This window comes from Nelusetta ayraudi, unplaced genomic scaffold (assembly GCF_046127955.1).
Source record: "Nelusetta ayraudi isolate G7.1 ecotype Tasmania unplaced genomic scaffold, CSIRO-AGI_Nayr_v1 ptg000058l, whole genome shotgun sequence".
Classification (NCBI taxonomy): domain Eukaryota; kingdom Metazoa; phylum Chordata; class Actinopteri; order Tetraodontiformes; family Monacanthidae; genus Nelusetta; species Nelusetta ayraudi.
The window spans coordinates 92,488-117,875 of record NW_027466108.1 but is presented as its reverse complement, the minus strand read 5'-3'; the positions used below and the strand labels follow the sequence as shown (position 1 = coordinate 117,875).

Here is a 25,388-nt window from a genome sequence, read left to right as displayed (position 1 = left end):
CAGTATACGATATTACTCAGAATGCTTTAGCATTAAAGGAATATGCATACAGCAGCTCACTGCCCCCACTCGCAGTTGCAACAAAACTGTCTGTACTCCAGTGTGCTGCCCGCAAGATGCAGCCAAACAAAAAGAAAAAACATGACCCGACACAACGATGGAATACAGGAATACTGGTCATTTATTTTTTGATGAGAAGACAGCCCCAATCTATGAACAAAGTGTTTGCTGCATCAGATGGTTGGATCTATAACCTTTCCGAGGAACAAGATGTTATTTGTGCCATGCTCAGTGATGATTGCCATGAATGGACGGTTGAATTTCAAGACTGGGACGTGGATGAAGGACGTAAGCATGATGCCAACACCTGTTGCAGCCGCAGCAGTAGCTCCAGCCTCATCCACATCAAGGGTAGCTTGGTGCACAACCTAGAGAATAACAGTGAAAGTATCAGTAAACACAACATTGGGAGATATTTTTGGGGCCACAACATATTTTATCGCTACCTCAGAGACCGCAAGTTTTCCCTCAGCAATGCCAGTCAAATTTGCACGATCACCGAACATGTCTGTCATTCCCATCTCTTCCAGTACTTCCTTTAGTGAGTATGAGGTCTTAATGGAGAACTTTGGAATATACACCTTGTATGTTCTAAAATGAAAAAGGGGGGGAGATGAATACAGTCATCAATCTGAAAAAGCAAGCAGAGACACTTTCAAATCTTCCTATTCTAACCTGGCCTTCATCCTTTTTAACCATTTGGTAACACGCTCTGGACAGATGGCATTTTCAAGTGTATTCATGTCATCAGGCAACATCAGCAGCATAGTGTGGGAGCTACTGAAGGGGAGGTGGAGCACTGATGCATTAATTTCAAGGTCACGATAGACATTGAATCTCTGCTTCTTGTACATCATCTGGACATCAACCTGGAAAAGTGAAGATATAAACATCATGTCCCTAAATTGAAAATGAGCAAAACCACTCAATGCAGAATCCATGAAGCAACTCTAAACCTTTTTGTTTTCGGCCACATTGAACTTGTCCACCCTGGTGAGCTCTGGATTAAATGGGGTTTCCCACTTTCCTGTTGGACAAGGATTTAAAACACAACTCGTAGGTTGACCAAAAAAAACCTGAAACATCAGCAAGTAAACAACCAAATAAATCTTATCTCATCTGACTGTTTACCTTTAAAGTAGATATAGCTGATAAGGTACATGACTGTTCTGGGATCCAGGTTTTCAACCAATTTGTCGATCTTCCCGTTGGTCTTATTTGCCACGTATTCGTTGATGAAGTCTTCACTTTCTTTGGTTTTGGTGAAGCTAACATTAAACCCATGTGCAGAGTAGTACTGGTTCAAACCCTCCAGGAACTCAGGGCGTGCCTTGAATTTGTTGTCCACAAATACAGCGGTCCCCTGACTGACTTCCTCAGACTTGTGTGCAAGGAGCCTCTGAAAGGCCTGATCTACACCTGCCTGTGTATGGCTGTTGAAACCGAGACCGCTGAAAAGCTGTCTTTGTGTTTCACCTCGTGTTCCTGTGGACAAGGCTGCCAAGGCAAGGGACACACTTGCAGGGGAGAAGAAGACATTCTTGCCTGCTGAATCAGCATGAGCAGCCAATTTTCTGTACAGGTGGAAGGTGAAATTGTTGTTTGCTGCCACCAGACTCTCTATGCTGCTTTGAGATACAGTGTCTTGGTCATGGCCTTCATGATGATGACTCCTTCCCAAGCAAGTCACTGCTAGAAAAATCCAGATTTTGAGGACTGCATGCATTTTGTGACCTGTGAGAGAGAGAGAGAGACACACACACACACACACGTGATTTAGCATAGCATCCAACAATAAGAAAAGCATATTACAAACAATGTCAACATTAATTCCTGTTTTCTTGCTTGATCTCGCATCTTTTTTGGAGGCTGTGATTTAAAATCAGGAAATCTCTTGTAAAAGTGGACTCGTTCCATATATAAACAGAATTGCATATTATTAATGAAAGAAACAATATTTGCAAAAGTAGTAATTCGATTTATCTGAAAATATGTATGTGTACTTGTATTCTCTTTGAAATGTTGCAAAGTCGGGACTTTTGGTTACATAGTGAAATACTTTTACCACTATATATATATATATATATATATATATATATATATATATATATATATATATATATATATATATATATATATATATATATATATATATATATATATATATATGTAATACAGGTCATGATAAACAGAAACACAGACACATCCAAGTTGCATTACACTCGCCTTCTGCTTCCCCAGTGTGTCCAGCAGACAGCCTCAGTGAGATTTCTTTTTTATAAAGGGGCTCAGGCCAACTGAACTTTGGTGTTTATTCGCCATCTCTGACTCAGATTTGCTTGGGCAAGTTACTTTTTCTTTTCTTAATAATGATCACTGTCTATAAATTACTTTGAGAGTGTGCTGGAGAAAAGCAAACCAGCAAACAGCGGTGTCTGCCATGTTTGATGCCTATCCGAGATGAAAATAATGAAATACATTATTCCTCTTTAATCTTCTCTTTAATCCTCTTTAAAAACAATTCAGTGACTAGCCTCTTTAAACGTTGAACCATGTTATTGGTGAACTTATTACAATTTCATGTATACAATGATCAAAGGATATTCCACAAATCTGAACTTGGCATATTAAAATGGTCAGTTCCGGTAGACGTGGCGGTTCAGACTGACATGGGGAGTTTGGTGACGGCAGGAGCTCAGAAGTAGACGGCAGGTGTCAGTGTTACCTTGTCTTCAAAGGAACGACTCTCAAGCAAGCTAATCCAGGCACTTTGTCTGGAATTAATTAATGCAGTAGATTCTTTGAAAACAAATGCGGGGGAAAAAAAATAATTCTAGAAGCCCGTAATGCCTTTAGAATGTGTAGGGGAGCTGGCGCAAAGCAATCGCACCAACTCAGAATGCCTACCGCCACTGGTGGTCGCGACGAAACTGTCTGTGCTCAAGTGTGCAGCACACAAGATGCATCCAAACAAAAACAAACCAAAAAAAAAAAAGTAACACGACGCGACACGACGATGGAATACGGGAATACTGGTCACGTTACTGTTGTCGTTAGTTGACCAATATCTTAAGCGGCTGGCGTTACACTGATAGCTTGCAACACAGCAAAGCTGAACGCCCACAACCTACTAATTAAAAATGAATCATCATCGACCAATAGTCTTCGCTGCAACTAACACCAACAAGCGTGTTAAACGTTAGTGCACACAAACGTAAACTAACAATTTGAACAGCGTTGTAGGCAGTTCACAAGGCTTTGTGAACAATTGCCACGTAGTACCTACCAATGGTCTGTTGGTTCTTCACAAAAGGTTCAAACAAATGTAAACTCTACGCCATTTATAGGGCCACCTGCGGCGGGTGCGTATGCGGACAGGTGTGGACAGTTAAGGTTATTTTCAGGATTGAGGCGGAAAGAAATAACAGAATGATAACTTGAATCCACTTACTCATTAAATGTAATATAAATCAAATTATATATGTATATATATATATATATATATATATATATATATATATATATATATATATATATGTAAATTATTTTGACCCATTAATTGTCAAGAACACTTCAAAGTGACTACTGAAAGCTTAAAATCATTTTTCTCGTGCAACATTCCTACGGCCGGTTAGCTCAGTTGGTTAGAGCGTGGTGCTAATAACGCCAAGGTCGCGGGTTCGATCCCCGTACGGGCCACACTAACTTTTGGCGGTTATGGCAGTGAAACCGTAACGACTTCCCGTATTAAATTAAGTACATTAAATTTTATGAGATTTAATAGGATATACGTTATTTTTATCATTGCTGTCTATGCATATTGCTTCTCTTCCTACGTAATTACCTAATAACATCATGTGACGCAAACAATGAACAGCTCTATAATCTTGTCTATCTACTGTCGATAGACACTACACACTACTACTAATGACGATAAACTGGAGATCATCTCCAGTTTATCGTCATTAGTAGTAGTGTGCAGTGCGTAGTTTGAAATACAACATGGGAGCCCACGTCATCAACGCCGAAATAGCTCAGTTGGGAGAGCGTTAGACTGAAGATCTAAAGGTCCCTGGTTCGATCCCGGGTTTCGGCAGATGGTTGCTACCTTTTTGCGATTTTACATCTTTATGGAATTTTCCTGTGTCGTCGAGTTTGTATTTGAATTGAATGTAATTAACTTCTCAATGAATTCAGTGCGGGGTTGGAGTTGTACAGTTTTATTTTGCTTGGTTACAAAAATGTTATTTATTGTGTTACGTTGACAGTCATGTGACAGGGTCTTACATATGGCTATTGTTGAGGGGTTGCTGTGACAGTATTGTCATAGGTCAGTGGGCTTTGCCATCTTACTGCAGATGTCTCTGACATCCTTCTGAAGCCTCTTCTTGTCAAGAAGAGATCTGGTGTCTCCAATCTGCCTGAGGCTCTCAATGGCATCCCGCACCAATAGGAAACCTGCTGAGAATAATACATATAGGGAATCACTGGTTGGAATGAATCCAGGAAAAAAAAAAAAAAAAATCACATTATACATAAAATAAGCTGTTTACTTTGTTTGTTCGACAAGCTGGATAAGGTGGCTTTTAGAGGCACATTCTCAGATTTCCTGATTTTATTGCACATTTGCATGTTATTGTATATTACTGTGTAGTAACTACAACAGTGTTTTTTGAATTTTCACGTTGCTTTTGTGTAATTAAAGTACAAGCTACAGTATTAACGCTTTGATTTCAATCACCAGCAACCACTACTGTTCCGCTAAAATGTAATTTTATATTTATATTATATTGAGATATAAAATGTCTTGGAACATATTAAAATCATTTTCTTCCCTTTCAACCCATCTTCCTACAAATATTTACAACCCTTATTAATTATGCATTGCTCTGCTCCACTCCATAACCATCTCTCTTTCCATCTTGTCATCGCATGCTTGAAATAGAGCTATGACTGGACATCTCTTATGGGCTGAGATTAGCAGTGCAGTGCTGAGTGCTATGAGGAAGTTCAGCTCTGCTTTTATTTACTGTGGAGGGCTCTTTTCTGTTTTCTTCTCCTAAAGAAGAGCCAGAGCATAGGGCAGATATGGCAAAAGGTTTTTTTGTACACCACGGCTCATGGGAGAATTAGTTTTGGGGCTTTGTACTGGCACAGCAGTGAGATGGAGAGGGACGTTAACAGTGGCCCGATGCAGAGCTGAGCTGCTGTAATGGACTGCCAGATAAGTGTGTATTTCTGTCAGTTTCTGTCCCTGGGTTATCAGCTTGCTGTGACTCAGATTCTGTACTTACAACCTCAATTCTTGTGGATCATTGGCTTTTAAGACATCATAATTTGGATGATTCACACTTCAGCAATATACACAATTGTGATTCAGATTGAAAATTGTCAGTATAATTGAGAAGTTCTCATGCATAATTTAAATACAACTCCCTTCACACATTTCAGTCATTTATCAAGTCAGTAACAATATATAATCAACTGGGATAATAAGTATTTGACTTCCAGGAAATAAAATGGACCACATTAGTTATGCCATTGTCATGTCAGAATAATAATGCTGAATTATTCCTTCTCCCTTTTCTATTCTGACCCTTTTGCATGTGCATTTTCCTTGAATTGCATAGTAAGGTACATGCAATATGTGTGCGTTTGCCCGCTGGTGACGGACAGTCACATCCCACCTCCGTCATATTCATGTTTGAACAGCTGCAGCTCCTGTTGAAGGCTGTCTTCCACAAGGCCCATCCTTTTACTCAGCTTGGTTTCAGAGTGTTTTATCTTATCAGCATGAATTCGGTCGGCTTGGTCCAGCTGGGTCTCAAACTGCTCTACACGAGCCTCCAGTGCATGCAACCGATCAGATAATTTTGCCTCCGTCTAAAACGTAACAAAACAAATGAAAACAATTAAAAACCCACAGTACAAAGTGAGAGTTTTGAATCTTTTTGTGAAGATATTTATGCTTACAAATACATAGCTTTTTTGGCTATGGTTTCAAGTCTGAAATCTTTCACAGGCAGCTTAAAAGCCACCTGTCAAGTATATGACGCAATCTGTACAACGAATGACGAGGTGAAAGCAGGGGTGAAGTTTCGTTGTGAATGAAGTGGGAAGCTACTCTACGTTTGGACATGTTCTTGTGCCAATAGGTGTGGAAAGTCAGCCATAGCTGCGAAAGTTGAGTTACCGCTTCCTCATGCTGGTGTGTGCACAGCTGGCTCAAGATGTTGAGCTCTTGTTGGGTCCACTTCTTCAGAGAATTTGTGTGTTCCTCCACTTCATTCAGCTTGATGGACATCCTGCAGAGTCAAAGTACATAATGAAGTAAAATATAGTAAAATAAATAAAATAAAATAAAAATAAACTCATTAAGAGGAGAACTTTGCAACCAGAGTGCTGTCTGTTGTTACTTCAGCGTACGTATACATTCAGGCAGACAAGCCATCTGAATTGTGTAAAGTGTTTGCTCTTTGGTTTAGAGGTGAGACTTAATCAGCGCTAGTACTCCTTTATTTTTGGTTGACTTGATGATAGTCTCAATTGCTGGTTATACTTTCGGGCAAAAAGCCCCACGAGCCCACTTTTGCAGGAGCTGAAGGCAACTGTGCACATGATACTCAGAACGAGAGATATGTGTTAGTGAAGATGCTTTTGGTCTTCTGTTTGATGTGTCATAAGCAGTTGAGAGTTGTTTTTTTTCATCCAGCCCACTGGGTCTGAATGTGTCTTCGGTTAACGGTGCACTCCTAGGCGTGCCGAGTAGAAAAACCATGTGGGTTGTGTTGTGGTAGGGCAAATGACAGTAAATCAATGGGGGTTCCCTCCGAAAGGGGATTTTTTTTCCCCTGATGAAGTGAATTGAGTCAACCTTCTTTCTTCTCATTCTTCAGGATCAGAGAGCCACTGAGCGTGCGCGCGCGTGTGTGTGTGTGTGTGTGTGTGTGTGTGTGTGTGTGTATGTGAGCGTGTATGATACTAGCCAGAAATAAAATTATGCCCACATCTGCAGCTGCAGAGACACCTCATCTATTACTCCACACAGACGGGCTAATCTAGCTCATGTTTGCAGCTGTTAGTGGCATGCGCTCTTCAAGAGGACGGCTGACCATTATAGCAATAAATGCGTTTTAGACTGAACTGTTTCCAAATCTAGTATTGACACTGAGAGCTAAGTGTGTTGTGTGTTGATACTTCATGGCTACTCCTGTGGCTTTTGAGTAAGAGCAGCAGAAAAAGGAAGATGCATCTGTGATGATATAATGTTCAGAGGTACTGAATGTTTGTCCTTATTTTGGCTGCATTGCAAAACAGGCATAACAGCCTTTAGTCTATTTTTAAACACTGGTTCTTTTGTTTCTGGCATGAGCAGTGACCCGTTCTTCTTTACAGTCTTGCAGTATTTAATAGAAACTGTTCACTAATAATTTCTAGCTTTATGCTTGTTCTTTCTTTGATAAAAATAAGTGACCTTTCCTATCATATAAATGCCAATTAACACTATATGTCCAACCGAGTTCATTCAACCAACGACTTCTCTTTACCCTCAGGCGTGCTGTACAAGTCGAGTACATGAGTTCATGTCATACTGCTGGTTTATTGGTTCAGTCACGACTTTTGGAAAAACAGCATGGTAAAAGGCAACTCATTTGCATGCGTGAATGTTAAAAGAGTAACACTGTGTAATTTGTACTCATTTTCTCTTGGTTTCCTCTGACTCATTTCCATGTTACTATAAATATGCCTACACGGCAAACATCGCTTTTCCCTGAAACATTATATTAAAAAGGAAAATAATCAGTGATGTTACACACTTTTTCATTATTCGTTGGTTAATAATTGTCCCACCTCACCTGTCTTCTTGTTTTTGAAAATCAGACATAGTGTTCATCTTAGAACAATCTAACAGTGAGGCCTCCAGTCTCCCCTGGGCATGATGGAGCTGGGAAAAGGAAAGAGAGAGGGGAAAAAAACAAGTGACACTGGAGCATCTTGTGTTGCCAGCTCCATAATGCGACCCTTCACCTTCTGTGGATTCTGCTGAGTCGAGTCACCGCTTCACTTCCGCTCACACTCAGGCATGGGAGTAATGGCAGTGACCCACTTTCTCAACATTTTCAATCATCTTTATGGTCCGTGGTTGACCAGCGCTCCGCAGCTAATGTCCTGTCATCGCTGTGATTGACCTCCTTGTACTATCAGCGAAACTGGGCACAGGCTGTGTGTGAGCATGGGTGTGTGTGTGTGTGTGTGTGTGTGTGTGTGTGTGTGTGTGTGTGTGTGTGACATCCCCAGCTGAATTTACATGCCTGATTCTTTCAAAATTCTTTCAAACTCAGATTTTTTTTTAGGAGGTTGTCTTTCTTAACACCGGTAAGGGCTTGAACATCTGCCGGTAAATTTCGCGTGCCAAGAGCTTTCATTTCTGGAAAGCAAACTGAATTTGACTTATACTCTTCAGAGTTCTCAAAGGTATAATTCCTGGGACTGTATTGTTCAGAATGAATCAAAGCCATGTAACACTGGGTGCACAGAAGCTAAGCCACAGGTTAGCGAGGGGAGCTCATAGTTATGTCATCATTTAAAAGAATAGATTAAAAGTCTAGGGCCGTATGAAGGTCTCAACTTTAGTCTTTACTCCGGCAATGCGGTGCTTCAAAGTACTGATGGCAGCATTTCAACATTATCACAAGGATTATTGTCAGCTTTTTATGCAGACTTTCAGGCCTCAGCATGGCAGCATTTTGTTCTGTGGCGCACAAAAATAAAAAATAAACCAGCAACAACAAGTGCTCTGCGCCAGCCACTTTATTCAGGCCTTGTGTCACCGACCGTCTCTCACCTTCTCCGTCATCTCTTTGAGCTTCGCGTCCACAGCTGAGCGGAGCTCTGCCACCTCCTGCTGCTGCCTAATCAGCCGCCGCTCCCCAGAGCTCACGTCAACGCCGAGTGCTGAGATGCAGCCATCACACCTGAGATAATAGGTGGGAAAGCGGGGAGAGAAATGCTCAATGAGAATGGGAAAGGTTTGATGTATGGGACTTGAGAGACGAAGGTGTGAAAACAGGAAGATTGAGAAAAGCACTGGAGAAGTAGGGAGAGTGGGTAGACGGTCAGCCGGAGCACCTTGAGTTCTGTCAGGAGACAATTATGCAGATAAATGGGACCAAATATGACAGTTGCCCTTATTCTTTACAAGGTGAGACATTGGAAGCTGAGAGGAAGACATCAGTGCATCTTAAGTAGGGAGTCCCATCTTGTCTGGTGAACAAAACAGTTTTCTGGGGTAATAAATGACTGATAATCAATGTAGGTCACACATGACACACTTAAATGAGCAAGTGGTTTTGAAAATTCATCATTAAATGTACCCTGATGCAACAAAGACAGCCCTGTTGTTTTATTGCTTAATGTAAAATCCAATCACTGAGTCGGTTCAATAAATCCGTGCTTAACCATCAGTTGAAATTAATTTTGGAGACGTCTACTATGAAATTTGGTTGATTTCCCCTTTGGCTGAGTCCTCACTTTCTGTGATGTCTTTACACATAAGGTCATCAGGTTGAGTAGGTCATTCTGACTTTATAGGTCCATAAACCAGCTAGTTGTCCCATCTTCCCTTACTGACATCTTAACAAACATGAAGAAAAGCCAGCTGTAAATTAAGCGCAAATGTCAACTCACTGAAGATCTTCTGTCATGTGTTCTTTTTTTCTCTCTGATGAACTAGTCAATAAATTGTAGAAATATTAAAAAGGAACTAGCAAAATCACCAGCGTTAGCAAAGTCCACACTATTCAGCATGAGGAACTTCATCACGCTGAGGGCAAAATAATTATGTCTGTTCAAAGCACTGCAATCAGAGACTGTATGGTGTGAATCTCGAAGCCTTGCTAAACACGATGAAGGCTATAAAACATAAGAGCCAAAACAAAAAGATCATCAACATCAACATCATCCTTGTCTAAAAAAGTGGATTTTCTCCACAGAAAAAAAACAAAGATTTTGTTCACTCTTTGTGCAGCTCACACTGCAGTGTTGTGAGTGATGAGAGGCTTGGTGTCTGTACCTGGCAACCCTTCCTCTCAGGTCTGCAACAGCAGCCAGGGTCTTCTGATCCAGGTTTTGAACAACAACACTGGTTCCAGAAATAGCCAGGTCATGCTGGGATATGTGTCCCTCCACAGCCTGTTTTAAACCAAAGAGAACACGTGGGTCTAATAACAAGCACCTCCGAGATGCAAAGTCATTAAACACAGTCGCCAGCATTGACAGCATCACATTTTTCCTTCTCTCTCTCTCCTTTTAAGGCTAAACTACTATTGATTGAAATGTGTTTTACTGATACAGCAATTATATCACTGCCTTAATAATTTTATTTTCTGGGATAGTCTAATTACATGTGAATAAATTTGAGATAAGCCAGCTTCAAAGAGACATCACTGTGGGTCATGGTGGTATAGAAAACCTCCCAAAACCCTGAAACTCCTTCCACTTTACTGACCAGCGGCATTTTCACTTCATGTCTTATCTTATTGCCTCCGTGTTGAGAATTAATGGGCTCTTGGCACAACATTATATCTCTGACGAGCATTTAATCGTGTAGATGACTCACTTTCAAAGGTCTAATATGAATTTAATTTGTTTGTACTGCTTTGATAAGACTGTAGTGCTGCTTGATGTCCAGTATGACGACGCCACAAACACCCATTTTCCAAATTCTCGCTTGGGCAGCTGCCTCTAAAGGTAGGAGACGAAATGAGCTGATGCTGATGAGAAGTCAGACGGGGCCCTGCTTGGGCACTGCACCATTCTATCAGATGTAATCAAATCAGCTGCCAGTTTGTGGGCAAAGCAGGGTGTGTGCGTGCATGTGTTCTGCACACCAAAAGGGATGACCAAAAAAACAGCTGAGAGAATATGCAGGGAAATTACATCAGCCAGAGATTCACGCCACGCCTAACCCAAGACTTGCTTAAAAAGAGGCATTTTTTCATGGGGTACATACTTTCACGTCTTGGCCAAGCTTCTTTACAATGTGTGTGATGATCAATATATGATTCTCCAGCAGCTTCTGGGAAACAGCTTCGACCTGTGAGGATCCCTGGGTGGACCTTAGATCCAGCGCCAACTCCTCACTGACGTGACAGGCCTGCTCCAACAGCACAGCCAGTTTTGTCTCCGGCCAGCTAAGACGAGACATTGTGACATCACAGATTAATAATGATGGAAAACAGTAGCAAAAGTAAATATGGTAAGTCTTGTGATGAAAAAAACACATAAAACAACAGATCATGTTCAGGAATAATAAAAAAAGTATTTTTGCCTAATAGTTTCATGAAAGTTCATCCATCCAAAGTGGTGATAATGTGCATGAGTTTTCCCTCCCTGAGGTTAGTCTGAGACCAAATCACGTCTTGTCTTCATCTCACTGTGCTTTATGATGGGATTCTGTATTAATTTGTGCAGGGGGATCCTTGGCAAAGTAAGAAATGCGACTGGCGGTTTCCAGGCACTTGTCCCCCAGTTTGGCGGAAGAAACAGATCAGCCTCTCTCAGGCAGTAACTGAACTGGAATTATTACTTATACAAAAACAGAAACTGTAGCAAAAATAATTTACCACTGCGCTTTGTAACGTCTTCATAAATAATGTAAAAATAAGTCAAGCTACCTTGAGCGATTGGAAATAGGCTTTAGCTTTGCCTTGTGCGACATTACTTCTGTCGAAAAAGAGAGGGGAAAAATGCAGATTAGATATTAAAAGAAAATCAAAACTAAAAGCTTTTCTTTCTTTTTTTTGATTATAGACTACTCACGGGCTTTTCCTCTGCTGGTTCTTGAGTTCTTGTGTTTGTGTTGTCTCCAGGTTGCTGTGGCCTCCTTCAGTGGGGGAGTGACCACCTGTCTGTGTGAATTTGCAAACTCAGTAATGCGAGAACAACACAATGCGAATCAACTTCACTCAGCAATTTGGACCATAGGGTGTTAACATAACCTTGTACTTGACCAACTGATCAGTTTACAAAATAAATATACTTAAAAGCTAGAGGAATTTCATCGGACCATTTTGTTTAGATGAGGTATTAATACAGCAACATAAATAATAGAGATTATATTATTATTATATTCTAATTGCAGAGGAACGTCTTAACTCTAAAATTTTTATTCACTGCAAAAGAGTTTATTCACTGCAGTAGTTTTAACTGCAACTTTACTCAGTCAACAAAACTGTTCAGCAATCTCTTTCTAATTCTTTCGTAATAAAATACCCTTTATATAGTATAAAATAAAATGGAATGGTTTAAAAAATCTTAAAAAGAACAAGATTCATGATTGATATATTAAAGGGTGAATGATATTTAGTTCAGCCTTTTTTTTTTTAAATAACAAATCACTTATTTGAAAATGTTTGGGAGACATGGTGGCGCAGTGGTTACCGCGAAAACCTCGGTTCTTAGATACGTATTCTTTTGGATTTAGAAGGTCCAAACTGAGCCAAGGACTCAACCAATTTGCTTAGGCAATAATTTCCCACAAATATTATCTTAATATTCATTTAAAAAAATAAAATAATGTTGGTCACTTACAGTCAAGTTTAAAGAATCTCCTAAATAGAACACATAAGTAGTTGCTTCTTCTTCTTCTTCTTCTTTTTTTTTTTTTTCTAGTCTAGTGATTTTCAAGTGATTCCATATACGCCTTGTGGAAGAAGGCTGACTCGAGCATTTAGCTTTTAATTACTTAAACATAGTTATTCATTTGGCAGCACACAGGGCCTTCTTCAAGTGCCTGTAATTCATGTGGCTGAAGCCAAATCCGTGATTATTATTGCAATTTGGCATGGGGTGTTAGGGAATACTGGCTCTGTATTGCCATCCAACCCCCGTGCTGTTTGCACAATACAATGCAGAAAATAAAACACGTCAGCTAGTGGGCAGCTAGCTTTTATTTGAATGAATTAACCGGATGATTCAGCATCGCACATTGTTTGGTTTAAGTGATACTTAACTGACATTGTCATCTGTGTGAGTCAAGCAGCAAGTGTTAGTGATGTACATTTGCAGTCAGTAGTGCGTTTGTAGGAATGTGTGGGTGGGTAGATGTGCATGCATGCAGAGACCCACGCACATCGTGTGGATTAGTGTTGTGTCAACAGAACCGGGATCATTAGGAAAGAGGTTGGCACACTGCAGACTCGTGACTTCTGCATGCAGGCCCGTGAGAAAAGACAATGTTCTGTAAAAAGCAATCGGCTCACAATCCTTACATCTCCATCCAGTTGAATGGAAAAGAGGTTCAGAGCAGTTCTCTGTGTTTCATTGGCAGAGCTCTAATGGTTATGATAGGGACGTTTTAAACTGGTGGACTGGATCAAGCATTGTGATCTCATGGGTGACTATGCAATTACAACGCTCTTGTCCAGCATTCATATCCTGCTGGGAGTAATCCTCAGGATCAGAAAAAAATGGGATGTGCTGCTCATAACTGAAGCACAATTGCTATTTACTCACTCATTATTTACAATTAAAGAGGTGGGGTCATAGTCAGAGGGCTTTATAGTCTTCATTACATTCGTCATAACTCCAACAAGTGATATCAAGGTCGCATTACTGCATCTCGCATGACTAAATGTCCCTGCAGGCCTTGGACTCTGAGATGCCCTTTGTGTAATCGGACAAAGTTCAGCCTGTTACAACATCCTGATTTCCATTTAGATGCTGAAAACACCATTTAATCAGCAGTCAGAAGGTCATTCTGCAGCCTGCTTGTACTATGAGTCCACATGTGTACTGTGTGAAATGAAGAGGGGTGCTCCTTCTTAGTGCATATTTGTATTCTTAATGTCAGAAAATGGCCGCAGCAATTGCCAGGAAGGAAGGAACACATCAGCGCTGAAACAAGGGCAGCAGAGGACGATGTAATGACTTACTGTACCACGCACACTCCAGATGCAACTAAAAGGAGAATGGACTTGTTCTGTTCACTGTAGGTTTTCTGCTGCATGTGGATGATAACATTCCCTGAAGCCTGACACATTTGATGCAGAGGACACAATCAGACATGGCAACAGTGTAGAGGGACCTTCACATGGCGTTAACCCTTACAAGAATTGAAAGCCACAGTTCTCAGACTCACTGTCAGGTTCGTGAATCAAGCGAGCTGACCTGGCAAAGGGTCGCACAGTAAATTATCTAAGAGCAAAAATGCTCAATAGATCTCCAGAAAATAGCATATTTAGCCCTCCAGTCGACAGAAACAATGGGGCCTAAGATGTGCTCTCGGAGGAGATATATTAACATGGTGACCACCACTTTAGGCGAGCTGTATTTAGATGGGAACATTGTGTATATATGCACATATGGTTGGTATATGTGAGAAATCAAATGCATGCAAAATTTTAAAATGTATCAATTTTTAAGTTTGTGTGAGTGTGCGTGCTTATGTCTTATCTTTGTCAAAACTTTTGACATTTTGATCCATATGTCCTTACTTTATTTGGTTGTTTGAGAGTAATGGCCTACACTCGAGCCATGCCTCTGTTCGAGAATTAATCACTTAATTAATTAAATACACTTGCACGTTGTTGCGTGATCAACACTTCAATGGGCCATCGCATCGCGGGGTTGCCTTACGCAATTTCATGCGTGCAGATGATCCGGTGAAGTCACATGCACGGCCAGAGGGAGGCGACGCACGCCTCCCCTTCTGTTGAATATTAAAATTGCGGTTTAAGCGTAGTCAAAGTATCGTAAAACACAGTGCACGGGGAGGGACTCAAACAGACTCAACGTAGCGTTTGTAAAGTCGCATGTGTTGCAACTTGCAAGGGAGATGTGAAAAATAGACGCTGCACAAGCGTGCTGCACAGCGCGTGACATAGAATAGACTGCGCCGCGTGCGTAGGCATCCTGCAGGGTTCGCCGCGATACGAGCAGCGCCCACCCCCCCCCACCCACTCCCCACCACCACCAACCCTCTACCACCACCCCTCTCATCAGCACTCAGCGCTTCTCATTCTTGGCGCTCAAACCGATCATCAGTGGAAGTGCCCCCCGAGCCGCCGCAGCCCGACTGTGACATCCCTCCGCTGATTCAAAGTGCGCTCAGGCTGGCCGGCTGCTGCACAGGCACCATGGAGCAGAAATCGCCGAAGCACGAGAGCAAAGGACAGGAGTCCTACCAGCGCAGGATGTGGAAGAATTTCCAGGAGAAAACCAAGCCATGGCTGAGCCCTAAACTGGGTTCGGAGCGTCGTGGCACCGGGGGCGCGGAGGGCAGCAAGAAGGAGTCGGGATTGTGGATGTTTAAGAGGAAAAAGAAACAGCTGGACCGCGTGTTTTCGTCGTCCCAGCCCAATCTGTGCTCCACACCTGCAGCTTTTGATGGGGACGCGTCCTTTGGCGGCGACGCGGCTCCCGGGACCAGCGGCGCCTGCGTGCAGTCTCTGCTGCACCCCCCCGGTGCAGCCTCCGGAGCCACGGGGAGCAAGCCGGAGCTGTCTGCGTGCGGCAGCCCCAAGCTCCCTGTGTCGCAGCTAATCATGTACCAGCAGAAGAGCTCTTCTCTGGGATCGGCGTGCTTCGAGAAACTGGCGATGGACCCGACTGCGGCCGCCTCGTCGGCGGCGGACGAGGAAGAACAGCTGCGTAAAAACGCAAGCGATTCTGTGAGTATACATGAACATGTGGTGAAACACGAATCGAAACCTGTTTCTGTCACACGCCCATGTCGAGCGTGCACGACATCGTTTCTAAAGAGACGAGCTCGGCTAGAAGCCCCGTAAATGAAATGGGGGCAGTCAAGTTGTATGGTGGTGGTCCTGAGACTGAGGCTCTTTGCATCACGTGGTGCCGGTTGACTGCCGCCCTTACGCTGTCCTGTAGCTTGTAGAGCTGCATGGGTCAAATGATTACAGCCCGGCGAGTGCAAGTGATCCAGAGGCTTGAATCACTGTTTGATTTGGTCGCACAGTCTAATCACGTCTTCATTCATACGAATCACAGACCCCCTTGCGTTTGTGCAGGACACACGCCCTGGCGTCAATAAGAGCATCTTTGCGGCCCCATTCACTTTCCTTTCAGGATTGTCCCGTGGCGTCACAGTGAGTCAGTCACGTTGCCCTTGCCTGTAGGCAGAGGCTGTATGAGCCCCATACATGCTGTAGGTCCATCATGTTTTCACTTCATTTATGTCAAGTGGCCAGTCAGGGCAGTGAAAGCATGAACATTGTTGTGCAATTCAATGCGCTGAGTCAGGGTGCCCTAAAGGAAAGCAACAACAATCACAACAACAACAGCATGAACATTATGTGTCAACCAGAACTGACATGCTGTGAAGACTCCAGTCACTAACAATGGCATCCAGGAAGTTAGAGAGGGAAATGACAAAGAATCTAATGCTGGAGAAGTGAAATGTTATGTCTGGGCTAATTGGCCCTAAATGTGGATTGTAGGTTGACAGAGGGTCATGTCATTTTGACAGAGCTTTTTGCTATTTAATAGTATGACTAATACAATATATGAAGCTGCCAAGTGGGACGTGAAAAAGTTGCTGATCCCAATTCACGCTATAGAATTAGGGTAAGTTGGCATCCAACCACAGCTTTATCCAGATGATCCAATGGTTTCACATCCATTAAATCTGCAAGAGCAGTGCTGTGCACTCAGCAGAAGAGGTAAAAGAAGGCAAGCATTAATTAAATTTGATGTCAGCTTTATCACAGCACTTACCGGGTCAGTTACATAATACAGAGATCTCACTTTGCCAAATAAAGTTGGAGCGTTCAGTGTGTGAGCCCTTAATTATCCCCTGTCGTTGCCTTGCCATGTTTATCTAAGCTTCTGTTGTTCTTTTTGCTAGATTTTCCACATCAGTGGCAAAAGAAGCGAAGTGGTAAATACAGTATACTTCATTTTCTCAGGTCACAGCACAAAGATATATTTAAAAAAAAAAAAGAATTCATAAAACTGAAGAGTAAAATGGGTATTGCACTCGGGGATCTCACTTTACATTTAAAGACAGTAAACACCTGTAAGGGAGAGAGATTAAGAGTGAGCAGTAATAAGAGATGAGATGTGATAAAATGATGTCAAATAAGATCAGGTGAAAGATGACGTGATGTACGATAGTGTAATATGGGGGCAGAGTAATAGGAAAGGGAATGCACGATGAAAGAAGAGCTTTATAAAATAAAAATATACTATATATTTTATAATACATTAATCAACACAGATTGATGTCAGAAGCAAATAATTTAGGTATTGCGGTTATTTTATAATCCATGAAGCTATTGTTATGTACTCACCTGTATTAATATACATGTTACTATTCCCTGCATAAACACTCTCCTAATGCCACAAAGATTATGGCTGGAAATAACCCACTTTTATCCACATACTCAAAGTTGGATGAGTGCATTGGATTTAATATGAAAAAAGTAGAGCCTCAATGCCCCAAATAAATTAAATACCATCATATTGAAAATAGTGTGCAGAAAGCCTTTTCTAAACTGGAGTAAGTGTTTTTGGGATTGCTGCCAAATTCTGAGAGTACTTGCATTATCAACATAATGGGGAAGAAATAAGGGTTTCATTATTTTACGGAGTGAAAAAAAAATAGGGGTTTTCCGAAAGAAAAAACAAATACTTGTTAGACTGAGTTTGCAAAGGCCATGCAACGCTGTTTGCCACAGTGATGAATCACATCTTCTTCAGTGGTATATGTAGGGTCTTCATCTAATTATGATGCATCTGTACACTCCTGTAGTGTATCTTGAATACCGGAAAAGTGATATTGACACTTATTTGGGAAAATCATGCAGTCACGTTCTTGCTACAGGTTCATAATGGCACGGCGCCACTCACTTACTCCAGGCTATTCTTCCCATGTGTGCAGGCACTTTAATGTTATTTTTTATTTGTATTGATCTCAGAGGCGAACTGCAAGCGCTATAGCTGGGCCTTAGCTCGATGGTCGCCATGGTCATGGTGGCTGTAAGCTAAACCATTTAAAACAACATCGTGTCAAAAATGAATCACCATCATTTTAGCAATATAAAAGCAGGGTGTTGGGATACCGGAGGTTCAAGGTGGTCATGTGACTATCGCAAGCGTCAGACAGACAAAAGGAACACGCAGTTGCAGTTAATTAGCTTGATGTCAACTACAAGCAGCAACCTTGAACTGTCAATCATATTGAAGTCGTTTTTCGTCAGTTAACGTCGCAAATGCAGTTTGCGTTATATCAGCAAGGCGTTTTCCCAAACCAACTTAAAAAGTAACAGAAACGGTCACGGCTAATTGGCAGAACGTCTGCGAACGCGCTGCATCCGCCGCTCCCTTCAACCTGGTTCTAACTCAGATGGACAATCTGGCTAAAACCGCTACGCTGGCTCTTTGGGTTGGAAGTTCAACGTTGGCGACAGCCCTCAGACTTAAATCAACGTGAGTGAAACCTTAATTTTATTTGATTATGACTTGAAAGACACTGACCCTCGATAATTGTGAGTTTGACATGTGAACGTGTGTTGCTTTCAAAACGTTGTTTCCCGTCGCTGGTTATAGCACACCAACTCGCACAGGGAATAAGGACAGCTAGGCGGCTACTCTGTGGCCGCTGTAACCGAGTTGGCTAACACGTGCCTCAGTCAGTAAAGTTAAACGAACAAAACGCATTTCCCGATAACTAAAGAGAAATTATTACCGTAGTATGGAAACTGAACGTCAACACATAGTGCCAAGCAAAACCCATCCATCCCACAGTGTTGCGCATGTTTGCTGTTAGTGTTTGTTCACAGTAAAGTTGTTTTCGTTCTCCCTCGACAGACGGATAAGAACATCAAAAGCAATACGACTCTGTTGCGGAGACGTTAGACAGTGAGCCACAGCCGCTTCCTTTTTGTGGCTTTTCGCAGAGAAAAAAAGACCACCGACAGGTTTCCTTCGTGCGAAAGAAGTTAAAGACGGAAGCTAGCTGAGTTCGAAGCATGGATGAAAGTCAATTGTGCACATACGTTCCAAGTTTTTTTTCGACTGGAAACTATTTTGAAAGGGATTGCTCAGCATTTAATCGTTCACACAACTGGTGAGGTAGTCTTTGAGTAAGACCTTGAGCATTTTGTAAGATTGATGTAGACATTGGAGTCTGTACGCATGTTTGTGTCAGATATGACTTTGCGAACTCATATTTGTTTTCAAACGGGATGCAGCATTTAAAAGTGAAAAATAGTGTTGAGTATATATAATTCCCATAAATAGTTCCTATATTTCAGAAGTAAAAAAACAACAACGCACAAATACTACTGCCTCGTTTCAGATGTAACTCCTGAATTGCTTTATGCATTTCAATGTGACTGCATTATATAGAATGTTCCATGGTGATGGATGAATTGATTGGTGACATTATTTTGTTTGTTTTGGTTTGAAACATTCATTCATTCATTTGTTCATTCATTCATTTTCCATACCCGCTTAGTCCCGAGCTCAGGGTCACGGGGGTCTGCTGGAGCCTATCCCAGCTGTCATAGGGCGAAGGCAGGGGACACCCTGGACAAGTCGCCAGTTCATCGCAGGGCCACATCGAGACAAACAACCATTCACACTGACATACACACCTACGGACAATTTTAGAGTGTTTAATTGACCTCACATGCATGTTTTTGGACTGTGGGAGGAAGCTGGAGAAGCCGGAGAGAACCCACGCAGACACAGGGAGAACATGCAAACTCCACACAGAAAGGTCCCAGGCCCGGAATCGAACCCACGACATTCTTGTTGCACCACCGTGTCGTCTGGTTTGAAACAAACAAATAAAATAATGTCACCAAAAACAGGCCAGATATTTTCTGCGTATTGACTGCTGAAAATATCTGGCCTGTTTTTTTTTTTTTTCCACTTCTAAATCTGGTCCAACTGATGCTTCTCTTCCTCGTGCACATCATCACTCTTGCTGTACTTCCTCTGCTTCTTGTATTTGGGCCTTTCCTCCTTGGTTTTGCAGTCATTCTCCTCATCTATGTGTTTACATTTGTTGCTGTTAGTGTCCACCAAACTTTTTTTTTTTATGAGCTAAAATACGCTTTTCATCTCAACCTCAAGCACAATTGTTTCTGGTCATAAATTGGCAGGTTTTCCTCAACAGTTTTCCTTTATCTATTACTAATAATGCATGCAACACTCTGCATTCAACACCAGAATTAATGAATTAATTAATGATCTACCTTTTTCTATGACACTTCCCTATATATGTCATCCCATTAACCTGACAGCCAGTGCTCTGATATCAGTTCTCCGACGTGTCTTTCAATGCACTGCATTAAAATATTAAGTACTTGTGAACAAGGGAAGTAGGTTTATGTGTCAGACTCCCCACACTGATATCTCATGTTTCTGTTTATAGTAAATGGTTGTTTAAAATTTTAATATATTTAAGTGATTTTTCTTTGTAATTTTTATCCCTTGACAAAAATAGGTGACTGAGAAATGAGCTGTTGTATTGTCTCTTCCCTGTGGCTGTCATTGCGCAGTTGTGTGAGAACAGCATTGTCGCTACTTAGAAACAGCTCATGTCACAAGTGTGGATGAGCCGGATGGCATCTTAAATTAGGATTTATTACAGCTAAAGGGAAAATTGGTTTTAACTCACACTGACAAGCGCATGATGGATGTTGCCCTCGTAGCTGGCCGGGCATTATGAAGGAGTGGAAAACAATTTTTTTTTGCATTAGCAAAAGTATCACTGACGCCATTGAGGTGATGATGGGTTCAGGCTCTCACTTTGTGGTGAAGTGTCTCTCATTGCCAGGGATAGAGCTTCCACTTGCCATGGAAATCTCTCAACAACCTGCTAAAGAGATTTTGAGTGGTTTTGTGTGCAGACAAGTGTGTTTCCCGTAGTAAATTTATGATGTATTAAAATGGTTTGGGAAAGTTCAACGTGTTACTCATCATATTCAGTCCGCAAACACATAGATAGGGACAGTTTTTCTTTGCAACGTCTGTGAGATAGAGATGAGAAATAATTACTTCTGTTGCGATTGAGGAATTGATATATGGACGACTGGCTGTGCATCTATTTCTACTGGAATAAACAGACATGGCACCCTCCTCTTCTCAGGGAAACCATTGTGGGGAAAAAGTATGAACCATAATTCAACCTGTGAATCTTTCTAGCCGTCGTTTCTGGTAATTCCAGCCCTTAGTTCAAAAGTGTTTGAGACAGTCATTACCCTGAGGACACTCCTCTTCCAAATCCTTCCTGCCATCGGTTCCGAGTTAGTCCTTCAAAGATAACCTTCATTTCTGCATTTACTTCCTCCTGATCTATCTCACATTCGCCCTTCTCTGATAGCATTAGCCTCTCTGATAACGACTGCTCCCCTCAGAAGAGCTGTCTGAGGACAAATCCGAAATATATCCCGGCCTCTCAGAAGAACAGTCTGTGTATGACAAGACGGAGACACCGTACTCTGACATTGTGCTACCCTGGACCCCTAGACCTTCTATATAGACTCATTCACTCACTCACACTGTATAAATGTGCAAATTATGTATATACACATATTTAAGACACTAAAATAATAAACAATCATAGTCACCAGTTTGTGTTAAAGATCAAAATCGTAGACGTAGACATCAACAGATGGAACCGTTTAAATAAGCTTTCCTTCTCCTAATGAGACTGTCCCTGATAAATTGTTACTGAGGTGAGTCAGCCCACAACAATGGGAAAGCACTGGATGTAGGTGTATGTGTGTAGGAAGGGCCATCACGTTACAGATTGCATCAACTGCTCTGATGCTTAAACTGTGCTGCAATTGCCAAGTTTTGTTTTATTTTAACACAAAAAAGACTGATCAGGTCAACTGATGGAGCCAGAAGGACTCTTTTGTGTGTGGCACTTGTCTTCCTCTCACCAGCCCAGATGCTCTTTGTGCATAAAAACTTTGCGCTGACAGTGTTTCTAATTGTGTAATGCAAGAAATCAAAAGATATGACCGCATGGAACAGACAAACCCAGTGTGGACTGTCTCTCCGGATGAAGCAACACATGGTGGCCAATGGCTGTGGGATGGATGCACCTACTCCTCATGCTAATCAAGCATAGATCATTTGCAACTCAATATAGACCAACTTCCTTGGTGGTGAGTGGATATTGAATATTTGCAAATGAGTCTCCCTTGTAGCCGCCACAATGCTGTCCCAATAGTGTCTGTGTCAGAAGTGTTGCCACAAATCATTATTGGCAGAATTGGATCATGGCTGTGCATTTCATTTCCAGCGTTATAATATGCCAGCAGATTCTTATTCTTCCAGTTTATTTCTGAAAAAACACTGTCCTGTGTAGGATGCGTTGGGAATGTTGTGTATGGATTTAACATATGGATATTATTCACGATTGACAGATAACGTCCTTTACTTCGCTAAAATGAATGCTGCCCTATTATCTAATCCCGACTGCAGTCTCTTCTCCTGCATTTAAAAAGTTGCATAAATCCTGCAACTGAATGTAATTGAAAACTATGTTGAGAGTTGTCACAAAAAACTGCTGTACAGTTTAAGGTCACAGCACATGGCCACATAAAACAACAACACAGCAATACAATAATCCTGTAATCCTTTAAATGGAAACTGCTGTAACTGCAGTGCGACTTTACTTGCTTGGCCTTGGATAATGTTCATTTGACTAAGGTTGAAATGACAGTGTGTGAATTGCACAAATTGAATTGCACGAATTGCACTTATACAAGTTCTACTGACTTACTTGGTAGTAACTGGCTAGTTGAACATGTTGGGGCTGCTCATGATCCTGTTTGCAGACCGCAATGCTTTATTCAGATATGATCTGAGTTTCTTTCTGAGTTCAAAATCAGATTTATTGTTTCGCAAGGGGACTATGACTGAAATTGAGTGAAGAGAACAGGTGCAAGATCCTTCTTAATAAGCTCAAGTTGACAGATATTGGCAGGAGGAGTAGAGTGTTGCCCAGCTGGTGTCATCACATAACTACCTCAGTTTTGTTTTCTCACAACCTCAAGTCTTTCACAGGAAAGCACTGTTTCCAAGTTCAGTGCCAAAAGAAAGTGGTCCTGAGCTGCTGTACAGCTAATTTAGAGAGGACGTTGTTTGGCAGGATTCACTAAAAAGAATTCCACTTGACGTGTACGAGGTACAAGCACTGTGTAAGTAACAGGTAACAGCTTTTACTTTACATTTTATGTGTTTGCTTGGTTAATGGTTTTTTTTTTTTTTTTTGGCACAATGACATTCATTTGTAGACGTTCAGTTTTGGGAATCTCACTCGATCTATATCTTGCATAATTAAAAGGGACTGTCAATCAAAATGATGACTGCAGTTTTTAGTTTGTATTGTAATTTTGCTTGCACGCTGTGGTATTTTATGTGCTCTGTCTGGAATATAACCGAAAGAGGAGGATTAGTCTGCATGTTTACTTTGTCTCATTACAATGTGCATTACACAAGCTGTAGTAAAACAAAAAAAGAGTGGTTGGCTGCTGTATCACCAAAATGTCAAGTGATGTCGCGCATCCTCACTAAGGTCACAATGTTTTTTCTCTGAAGTGCTGATGGCAAAAAATGCCTTGATGTGACACATGCAGCACAAAAGCAATGCGACAAGAAAATGTGACTTATTTCATAAAAATAATATATATACTTCTAGACAGCCTGCCTAATATTGGCTTACATGTTTGCTAAGAGTCTCAATCTGGAAAAGCTGTGTGCTTTTGCCCTAACCTCTCTTTGTGGAAGGACACGCCTCATCACAGCTCAGCAACTGGGTGCAGACTTTTCACAAACGCCTGTTTTGTTTATTCAAAGCATGTCATACAACTCGCATCGCACTGTGTGTTTTTGATCATGATTTGCAAAATGTTTTGCAGTTTCACTTGCATTTCACTTTTTCTCTGAGAGCCACATCCTTTTGTGTTTATTGGAAACGGAGAAATGGGCATCACTTTTTTTTTTCCAAATAGCAGGTGTGCTGTAAGTGCGGTTTGCTGCTTAAAAAAACAAACAAAAAAGACATTTGCATCATGATCCCATGATGCTCTTACACATTCATCATAAATCAAGAGTCGCCTGCTCTATTGATTGGATCCTTGTTTAGTCTGTGACACTGAAGGCTGTGATAGAGGGGGAGGATTGCATTGTGAGGTGGTGACCTCTTAAAAACGGGCTGTGGTGCAGAAATTATATCACCAAGCATGACTTGACACGGGCTGCACATGCACAATGAAGTATGAAAAATGAAAATGAAAACATACATGCTGCAGATAATGACTGTGCGGTTCCTTGTAACGGCCTATCTAATAGCACCCATTCAGTATATTGGGTTGCAAACTAAATTTAGGGCTAACGAGTCCTTCGCTCCCTGAAAGCCAATCGACTGTTATGTTATTCCAGTGAAGTGCTTGTGTGAAGGCTGATCCCCCCCCACCTCCCCCACTCCAAGAGTATGACATCGCTGATCTATGATGTCCATGGTGAACATTCTGTCTATAAGTCTGTCCCAACTTTTGTCTATTTGTGTTTTCATTGTGCTTCAGAATTTAAGCCCAGCTGATGGCTCAGCCTGTATTTGATAGTATAATGTCAGTGCCCAGCAGTTCTTTTTTACACAAATAGCCTCTGTCTGCTCTTAATTTTTGGCTGGAGCTCAGAAGGGACTTGGTGCCACCTACTGGTTTAAAGCTGATGTGCTGCACTAAGGAGGAGAGGAAACACTGATGGAATAATGTGGTGCTCAACTTTCTGTTCATATCTAATATTCTAAATATTCTACTGAACCAAGATACACCTCAAATATCCATCAGTTTGATTAGACCACAGCGAATCTCATAGCAAGAACCTTGGTTTCTGGGGATTTATATCGCGTTCATCAAACAAACACGATGGCAAATCTGTGTGTATTGATTGAAACAGTTTTAAAAAACAGAGGAAAGTGTAATGGTGTTCAAGGAACCCATAGCCACCATCCGTTTAATTTGTGTGTGTGCGTGTGCACGTGTGTTTTCTCTGCAGGTCAGAATACCAAGTGCTTTTCCCTCCACTACTGGCAAATTCATAAATCACAGTGATTCATGCTGCGGGGATTCTCCATATCCCACCTCCCTTTTCTCCCCATCATTTGAAAATGTATTCTACTTGCTGCACAAATGATTACCCCTTTATTGACAGCATCGCAGGCAGAAACCATGATCAATGAGCAAATGTGTGCCTGAGTGCTTGTGGCATAAAGTGATATTTTTTCAGCATCTGAAAAGCAACCTACCCTACCGATACATAATTCAATCTGCGTGTGCGCA

General features: G+C 41.6%; 3 protein-coding genes and 2 non-coding genes across 10 annotated transcripts in view; 3 read left to right on the top strand and 2 right to left on the bottom strand.

The window, feature by feature from the left end:
- Window positions 1-160: 160 nt before the first annotated feature.
- LOC142896972 (serpin A3-5-like) lies at window positions 161-1,797 on the bottom strand. The gene is made up of 5 exons (XM_076038954.1): window positions 1,192-1,797; window positions 1,017-1,087; window positions 736-929; window positions 507-651; window positions 161-428 (listed from the first exon to the last, which is right to left on the bottom strand). Exons 1-5 carry the CDS (start codon window positions 1,784-1,786, stop codon window positions 234-236), a joined length of 1,200 nt encoding a protein of 399 aa, XP_075895069.1. The 5' UTR covers window positions 1,787-1,797; the 3' UTR covers window positions 161-233.
- Window positions 1,798-3,685: 1,888 nt separating this feature from the next.
- trnai-aau (transfer RNA isoleucine (anticodon AAU)) lies at window positions 3,686-3,759 on the top strand. The gene has a single exon. It is a non-coding gene; the product is annotated as a tRNA-Ile (tRNA).
- A 301-nt stretch (window positions 3,760-4,060) lies between these two features.
- On the bottom strand, window positions 4,061-12,027 carry fam81b (family with sequence similarity 81 member B). 2 transcript variants are annotated; one of them, XM_076039134.1, is made up of 7 exons: window positions 11,072-12,027; window positions 10,133-10,251; window positions 8,906-9,035; window positions 7,917-8,005; window positions 6,254-6,365; window positions 5,748-5,943; window positions 4,061-4,521 (listed from the first exon to the last, which is right to left on the bottom strand). In XM_076039134.1, the coding sequence occupies exons 1-7, from the start codon at window positions 11,357-11,359 to the stop codon at window positions 4,385-4,387; spliced, it is 1,071 nt and encodes a 356-aa protein (XP_075895249.1). In that variant the 5' UTR covers window positions 11,360-12,027; the 3' UTR covers window positions 4,061-4,384. The 2 variants fall into 2 exon arrangements, with proteins under 2 accessions (XP_075895249.1, XP_075895250.1); XM_076039135.1 differs by having other exon boundaries at window positions 4,061-4,518.
- On the top strand, window positions 4,084-4,156 carry trnaf-gaa (transfer RNA phenylalanine (anticodon GAA)). Its single transcript has one exon. It is a non-coding gene; the product is annotated as a tRNA-Phe (tRNA).
- Window positions 12,028-15,054: 3,027 nt separating the features above from the next.
- Window positions 15,055-25,388, top strand: part of mctp1a (multiple C2 domains, transmembrane 1a) — a 99,278-nt gene continuing 88,944 nt past the window's right edge. For 2 of the 5 annotated variants that reach the window (XM_076039128.1, XM_076039129.1), the window contains exon 1: window positions 15,055-15,731. In XM_076039128.1, coding sequence (XP_075895243.1) covers window positions 15,198-15,731 — 534 coding nt within the window. In that variant the 5' untranslated portion in view covers window positions 15,055-15,197. The remainder of the gene's footprint in view (window positions 15,732-25,388) is intronic. The other 3 variants (XM_076039125.1, XM_076039124.1, XM_076039126.1) reach the window with 2 other exon arrangements.